Raw genomic sequence first — 8,113 nt, forward strand, 5'->3', positions numbered from 1 at the left:
CTACTTATATATATAATTTCTCTACTTGGATATTATATTTAGCACGTTAATTCCATTTGTATTTGATCAAAACACTATATTTATTAATTAATAATTATATATGTATATATTATATTATTATAAAAATGCTAGGCCCGTTAGCTTCATGTGCCGGCTTGAGGTCGTCATATGAAGCTCAAACTCATTTATTAAACAAGCTTAATTTTAGACCCGAGCTCAGTAAATTAGTCTCGATAGAACTTTTTTACGAGCCAAACTCGAGTATATCGGAAACGGTTCGGCTCGTTTGCACCAAACTGAATACAGTCTAAACTAAAAAGAAGCCGAACTCAAAACACACTCTAAAACCTCTAAACCCCAAAACCGTTAAAAACGACAATGGAAACCGAAACCCTAACTACTCCGGCGAACGAATCACCGTCAAACGCCACCGGCGAACAACCGCACTCGCCGGAACACGTCACCAGTTCACCTCCGGACGCCAATCCACCCGCCGCCGCCGCCGCCGAAGAAGAAGAACACGGCGAGAAACGTAAGCGAACCGAATCCGAAATGCTAACCGAACCGGAAACCGATTCAGTACATCCGTTATGGAAAACGAGCCTCTGTTCATACTTCCGGCGGACTGGTGCTGCGTGTAGTCACGGTGACACGTGTCGGTATGCTCACGGCGAGTCGGAGCTCCGGATTCGGCCGGATAATACTTGGGATCCGACTTCTGAGAGAGTGAAGAAGTTGAAGGTGGAGAAGGAAGGTGAAGGTGATGGAGTTGTGGTGACGGATGAAGACGGATGCTCCGAGACTGGACTCGATAAGTGTTTCGTTAATGTTCCGATGAAATGGAGCTCGGATAATTTAAAAAAGTTTATAGATGAGCAGGTTGAGTGTTTTATGTATGCTGCATTTGTTTAATTATATAATTTATTAGGTTACAATGATATGGTAGAATAGTTGCGTGCACGGTTGGGCCTGGTTATTAAGCAAACGAGTTGAGCTGCTTGAGCTTGGATCGATAAAATGCTCGAAATGTGGTGCCTAGCTTTTTTGAGCTCGAGCTGAGCCCAAGCTTTAATAAAGCTCTTTTAGTTATGAGCATGAGCTCCAGCCTTGTGTGTGAAGTTCGTTTAGGCTCGTTGAGTGTTCATGAGGCTTGTGTATTTTTTAAGTTATACTTCTTTAGGACTTTTATGTATTGAGTTAACACTTCATAGCCGAGCTCGAGCAGTGTTTGGGTCGTTTAAGGTAGTAAACGAGTTCGAGTCGAGCCCAAGTCTTAACTAATCTCGTTTAGTATCGAGCCCAAGCCTTGTATGTGAAGTTCGTTTAGGCTCGTCGAGCCTTAACGAGACTTGTGTGTTTTTAAGTTTTACCTCTTTTGGACTTCTATGTATTGAGTTAGCACTTCATAGCCGAGCCGAGCTTAGGCTCGTTTATGTCTTTTTTCTAAAAATATGTAAAAATGATAAAAAATGTATGTAAAGTGTAAACTAATTAATAAATAATAAATGAACCGAACCCGAGCTTGAAGAAGAACTCGCGAGTCAAGCTTGAGCTTTGAAAATAGAGTTCGAAACGAGCCGAGCTCAAGCCCTAGTAAGTCAAAACGAGCTGAACTTGAATCCTCGTAAGTCAAAACAAGCCAAGCTTGAGCCTGGTCGAGCTCGGGCTCGGCTTGTTTACACCTTTAGTTATTAGCCTCAACCAAAACCAAAACCGTAGTCGTCGGTTAATCTAGTTTATTAACCAATTGGTTTACGTTAATCGGTTAGTTTGTTGTTTTTGGTTCGGTTAATTACCAAGACAAAATTTTGGCTAAAATTTTTGCTTAGAAATACATTAAGTGGAGGTATAAATACATGAAATGGAGATATAAAAGCTAGAGTTGTATGAAAATATGAATGGTTCGGCTCAGTTAACTTAGCTACAAAAAAACTGATAACTGATTTTTGGTTAATCAGTTTTCAGTTAATGAGGTTCAGTTTTGGTTAACGGTTCGGTTATTGCTCACCTCGTAGAATATGTTTCGTCTAATTATACAATTTGTTAGGACTTGTATTGATTAATGTATTATATGGATTTTCATTACAATGCTATGGTAGAAAATGTTCTGGCTAATTATATAATTTATTTGGGTTTATATTGATTAATGTATTCATAGGTATTAAAAGCCCTCACTTGTTGCGCCTAGGCGCATTTTCTAGTCGAGGCCCCAATATATGCGCTTTTAGTTATTATAGGTGGAATTTGTTTTGTCTAATTATATAATTAATTAGGGTTTATATTGAGTAATGTATTATAGGGAATTGAATACAAGTCAGCTAAGACAAGGAAAGGGATGGTTGTAGGATTTGTAAGCTTTGAAACAGTGGAGCAAGTGAAAGCTGCAATAGAGGTATCATCTAATTATATGATATGATTTATTTTCTACTAAATACATAGGATAAGTGAAGGTTGTAATGATACACCTTGTTGTTACAGAAGCTTCAGGGCAAACCAATTGGGAATAAAAACTTAAAGATAGTGGACGCGGTTCCCAGATCATTTGAAAGAAATGTGAAACCGTCAATGGTTTCAAACAATTCAGATTCATTGGATTCAGACAATAAAGCTGAAGATGGAGGGTTGGTAAATGATGATTCTACCCCTGGAAGTTCAGCATTGAAGGGTAGAAGTGCCCGGGATGTTGTAACTCCACTTGCTCATATGTCTTATGAAGATCAGCTAGAGCAAAAGAAGAAGAATATTATGCAGATTTTGAAAAAACTTGTAGATAGCCTTTACTCTTGTTTTTCATTTTAATTAATCTTATATCATAGCTGGTGTATCATTACCGTTAAAAAACTTAAATTTTTGAATATTTGTAGGCTCGAAATGCTCGCAAAGGTTGTCCCGATGGTGTTGCACAACCAGATTGGATACAAAAATCTAGGGATATAGGTGATATACATTTTTATATGATTCACTATTTGCTTCTCTAAACATTCAGACTTGTTTTATATTGAAATATATATACAATAGACACCAAAGTTTAAAAATTTGCATTTTTTTTCTCTTAATGGCTGCAGGTGGTCTTGCTTGCAAACTAGAGGGTATAATTGAATCACCGCTTGTAAACGGATACCGCAACAAATGTGAATTTTCTGTTGGATATTCACTACAAGGAAAACCAACAGTGGGATTTTTGCTCGGAAATTTCAGGTTAATTTGAATTTTGGTATTTTTTTAGGAAAATTGGATTTAAATAATCCCACCTTTAATGGATTGGCCAATAATAATCCCACCTCCAGTATTTCCCGCTGGCAGTCCCACCTTTTCAATGTTTTTTTTATAAACCAGCGTTAAAAAAAACTTAACGGGGTTAAGTATTTGCTTATGTGGCGAGTGACTAGGCATTTTAATATCCACCTGGCTTTTTAACTATCCACCTGGCTTTTTTAATATCCACCTGGCGGTTCCATTTCTCCATCTCACCTTCTTCTTCTTCTTCTTCACACTCACACATTCTTCACCATCACACGACATCACACTCCTCCTCACCATTAAACTATTACAACTACCCCCAATAAAATCAAGAACCCAGTAATAAATTCAGGAACACCCCCGGTAAACAAATTACCCCCAAAATCAAGAACCATTAAACTATTAAAACTAACATCAGGAAACCCGGGTTTCGGAACCGACCCGTTTAGCAAATTACCATGAACCCGAAACGAAATTAATTTACCATTATCACACAAATTCCAAATGGATACCGGGACCGACCCGGATAACAAATTGTTACTGAAATCAATATCTTGTAAAGAAGAACTGTATCCGAGTTCAATTGGGATGTGACCCGTGATTGAATTGGACGAAAGGTAAAGGCTTTGAAGGGTTTGAAGGTTTTGAAGGTCACCAAGCTCCGGCGGGATGTGGCCGGAGAGATTGGCGGATGGGAGTTGAAGAGAGGGGAGATTGAGAGGTGGGTTTGTAATGAGAGTAAGGTTAGACCAGTTTGGTGAAGAGAGTGGTGTGCAGTTGAGTTGGGTTTTGTTGGTGAAGACCCATTTGAGGTCACGCCATTGGCATAATGGGGTGGTGGTGTTCCATGAGGAGAGTATTAGGTTTGGTGTGGTGGTGGTGGTGCCTTGGAGAAATGGAACCGCCATTGATGATGCAGAAATAAGAGAAGGGGTGAGTATTACAAGTAAGTAATCTGAGAGGGTAAAAAGAAAAGGGAAAAGCCATGTAGGATTTAAATAAGCCAAGTCACCTGCCACATCATCAAAAACTTAAACCCGTTAAGTTTTTTTAACGCTGGTTTATAAAACAAAAAACATTGAAAAGGTGGGACTGCCAGCGGGAAATACCGGAGGTGGGATTATTATTGGCCAATGCATTAAAGGTGGGATTATTTAAATCCAATTTTCCTTTTTTTTATGTTATTAGCCTTGTTTTTGATCATGAGTTAAAATTATTATGAATTAGGGAGGGTGTGACTGCAGTTGAAGAACCTTCAGATTGCCCCAATATTTCTAAAATTAGTTGCAAGTATGCCGAAATCTTCCAGAATTTTCTGCAAGATTCAACTTTTCCTATATGGAATAGAATGACTAATACTGGATTTTGGCGTCAGCTAACAGTGAGTGAAACCTATTCTTTTTATTAACAAACCCGCATTTATGATTTACGTACAAATTATTATCTTATAACACTAATGGGAACAAATAAACTAGGTCCGAGAAGGAAGGAAACAGGGTAATAATCCTGAGGGTGACCTCGGTGAATCAAGCATTGCAGAAGTCTTGCTTATGGTTCAGGTTGTATTTTGTTTGCATTTTCTAACTCTTTATATGAATTTTGCTAATATCTAATATTCTATACACAGATTTCATCAGCAGGATTTGATGAGGAAGCTGTTAATGTTGAACTTGAGAAAATGGCTGAAGCTTTTGTGACGAACGCTGCCACAAATTCACCATCTTTGCCTCTTACGGTACTTGTTGTTCAGGTATCGTTTTTTAAATCACTATTTTCTCTTTAAGGCTTTTAGCATATAACAACAATATCCATGATTTTATTTTGTTCTATTTATTTATATGTAGGATCATCAAGGGGTATCCAATGTAGCACCAGCTGATGCCCCATTGCGGTCCCTACCTCTTGTTAAATCCGAAGCTGTTGCTGAAGCGAGGATTCAAGATTATATAAATAATCTTCGGTTTTGTATATCTCCAACAGCCTTTTTTCAAGTATTGGCCTTTTCACTTTACATATATGTAATTTTTGAAAATTAGTTATTGAATTGTAAGTTTTTAACTTTTGAACTTTAAAATCTTGCAGGTGAACACACTTGCAGCAGAGAAATTGTATGCACTTGCTGGAGATTGGGCTTGTTTGGGACCTAATACTTTGCTTTTTGATGTGTGTTGTGGGACCGGGACCATTGGTCTTACTTTAGCTAACCATGTTGGAATGGTAACTTGCTTTTCATTAATATTTTTTGATTATCTTAGTGGGAGGTAGGCCTGTAACAAACCGAACGTTCAATGAACTGTTCCGTGAAGCGTTACAGGAAATTTGTTTATTTAATAAATGAACAAGCATGAACAGAAATTTTTGTTTATTTAGTTACACGAAAAAGCATGAACACATGGCCTGTTCATTCACTTATGTTCGTGAACGTTCGTTTTATTTAAATGTGTTTATGTTCGTTTGTTTACGTTCAGTTATGTTTTCGCTAGTTTACGCTCATATAAACTTGTTTGTTCACTTTCATTATTATATTTTTATATTCTTAAGGCTCATTAAAACATAATCTATGGTTTTAATAACTTTTTAGGCCTAACAATTTCTTGTTCACATTTACTTTTAATTGGTTTTAGCTAAGGCGTGCTCGTTTATCTATATCCGGTTATGTTTGTTCATTTACGCTTGTGAATTGTTTGTTTATATTGTTAATGAATGTACATAAACGAACACGAGAATACTCATCTTTTTCAATGAATGAACAAGAAAACCACGCTTGCTTAGTTGTTCGTTCAGTTTGTTTACATAGTGGGAGGAGTTAACTTGTAAATCACATACTAAAAACTATTACGGGGTTGGTTGGATGTGCATTTGGACACGGTGGTTAGTAATAATCAGATAATTAATTGTTATTAAACAGGCTGTATAAAGTAGCATTGTTTATAGGGACAATAGATAAAATGACTTAAGACATATTTGTGAAGGATACCTTTTTAGATACGGGATTACAAGTTTATTCAATATGGTTAGCGAAGGGTATACATGTAATTTGCTTTTATCTTAAATAATCAGTTTTTTGCAATCTTTTTATCAGGTTGTTGGAATTGAAATGAATGCTTCTGCAGTAGCTGATGCAAATAGGAATGCTGAATTAAACGGCATAAACAATTGCAGGTTTGTCTGTTCAAAGGTGAGGATAAAAAGACGAAACTTAACGTTTTTCAGTTAAATTTAAATCTTTCGAGTTTAACACACTTCAATAAATTTTATAAACTTTTTTGGGCATTGTGCAACAGGCTGAGGATGTGATGGGATCTTTACTAAAAGAGTATTTGACAAAAGAAGAATCAGATGGCAATACTGGTAATAAAGATGAAACAAGTACCCCTGAAGACAAATCACCAGTAACCGAAGATACGAAAATGCACCGTTTCGATAATGTTGTTGCCATTGTGGACCCGCCCCGTGTTGGACTTCATCCCACTGTAAGTAATGATTTTTGGTCATATAAATTTATTTATAAACTAGTTTGAGGCCCGTGTATTACATGAGTAATTCTTGAAAATACAATATTTAATAAATAATCAGTATACAAGAAACAATAAACTCGGTTAACACTATTAATACATTCGTTGTACAATAGTCTTTAAAACAATTTTAAAGTAAAAGATAATTATAAATAATAAATGTTTGAAAAAAAATAGGAAGTAAATATTAAATTAACAAATTTTGAAGCATAAATTTTAAGAATGGTAACTATTATTTTACTATTATAAATTTGTTAAAAAGGGTGAGGTTTAATGTAGAAGTGACGTGCGGCAAAACTTATAGCCTTTTATTAGAGAGTATAAATTGGTTTAGTTCGTGTTAATAGTTATCTTAAAACGGATATATATGCAGGTGATTAAAGCTCTCAGAACTTACTCGGGCTTGAAGAGGCTTGTGTAAGTATCCATTTCTTAACAATATATTTGTAACTCGAGTTATAAATAACATCAATTCGTTTAACTTTGATTTGCAGTTATATTTCATGTAATCCCGAGAGCTTAATGGCGAACACTATTGAGCTTTGCACTCCATCTACTGAAAAAAACGAAAAAGGGAATAACAAAAACCGAGGATGGAGAAATATGAGTGGTGCGAGTTTAGCCCGTCAGAGAGCCAAGTCTATGCCCGTTTCTGACCCGTTTCAACCGATCAAAGCCATGGCGGTTGACCTTTTTCCTCATACTCCACATTGTGAATTAGTAATGCTTCTTGAGAGGTAATAACTAATATAATATTTATTCAAATTCACATGAGTCAGATAGAAAAGAACTTATCTATGTTATTTACTTATTCACATTGTCGACAACTTGAATAGGTAACGCTTTTTAGTGTACCGATTGAAATTTTGTATTTTTGTACGAGTAATTTCTTTTTTAACAATTTTGTTGGTTTGATTAGTTTACATGTTTTGAGATAAAAACACGACACAGATCCAGTGACGGATCTTCAACATCTAGTATGGATGGGCCGAAAGTCACTAGACCCAAATTTTTTTTCCTACTTTTAAGGTTCGGGTCGGCAATTCGGTTCGGGTTGGTCAAAGTCAAACAATAAAAACTCTACATTCAATCATTCAACTAACTGCTCTTACACATAAAATACCAAATTTTTATTATCGAGCCGAATTCAACTAATATGGATGGGCCGGAAGCTCGGGCTAGTGGCTCGCTCGATAAAAACTCGAATAAAACTAACTAAAAAAAACTTGATTTGAAACATCCTGAGTTGAGTTGGCTCATTTTTGTTATCGAGCCAAAATCAACCTAGGCTCGGCTCGAACATGGCTCGATCTTATTTTCGTTCAACTTCAAAATCAAGCTAGAGCCTTAGTTGAGTT

The 8,113-nt window shown here is 36.3% G+C and overlaps 1 protein-coding gene across 1 annotated transcript; it reads left to right on the forward strand.

The window, feature by feature from the left end:
- The first annotated feature begins 300 nt into the window (after positions 1 to 300).
- LOC143563518 (zinc finger CCCH domain-containing protein 24-like) lies at positions 301 to 7,856 on the forward strand. Its single transcript, XM_077051041.1, has 14 exons — positions 301 to 879; positions 2,300 to 2,392; positions 2,479 to 2,766; positions 2,865 to 2,937; positions 3,066 to 3,198; positions 4,468 to 4,621; positions 4,716 to 4,799; positions 4,868 to 4,990; positions 5,085 to 5,231; positions 5,323 to 5,457; positions 6,323 to 6,418; positions 6,525 to 6,713; positions 7,129 to 7,172; positions 7,250 to 7,856. The coding sequence occupies exons 1-14, from the start codon at positions 379 to 381 to the stop codon at positions 7,494 to 7,496; spliced, it is 2,307 nt and encodes a 768-aa protein (XP_076907156.1). The 5' UTR covers positions 301 to 378; the 3' UTR covers positions 7,497 to 7,856.
- The last annotated feature ends 257 nt before the right edge of the window (positions 7,857 to 8,113 follow it).

The sequence above is a fragment of the Bidens hawaiensis genome, unplaced genomic scaffold (genome assembly GCF_021521415.1).
Source record: "Bidens hawaiensis isolate Kalapana, Puna unplaced genomic scaffold, B.hawaiensis_p1.1 tig00021494_1, whole genome shotgun sequence".
Lineage (NCBI taxonomy): Eukaryota > Viridiplantae > Streptophyta > Magnoliopsida > Asterales > Asteraceae > Bidens > Bidens hawaiensis.

Excerpts from the sequence above, each read along its gene's own strand:
- LOC143563518 (XM_077051041.1), top strand. The coding sequence starts at position 379 with ATGGAAACCGAAACCCTAACTACTCCGGCGAACGAATCACCGTCAAAC. Across the intron at positions 2,767-2,864 it reads TGCAGATTTTGAAAAAACTT|GCTCGAAATGCTCGCAAAGG; the intron begins GTAGATAGCCTT and ends GAATATTTGTAG. Across the intron at positions 4,991-5,084 it reads TTACGGTACTTGTTGTTCAG|GATCATCAAGGGGTATCCAA; the intron begins GTATCGTTTTTT and ends ATTTATATGTAG.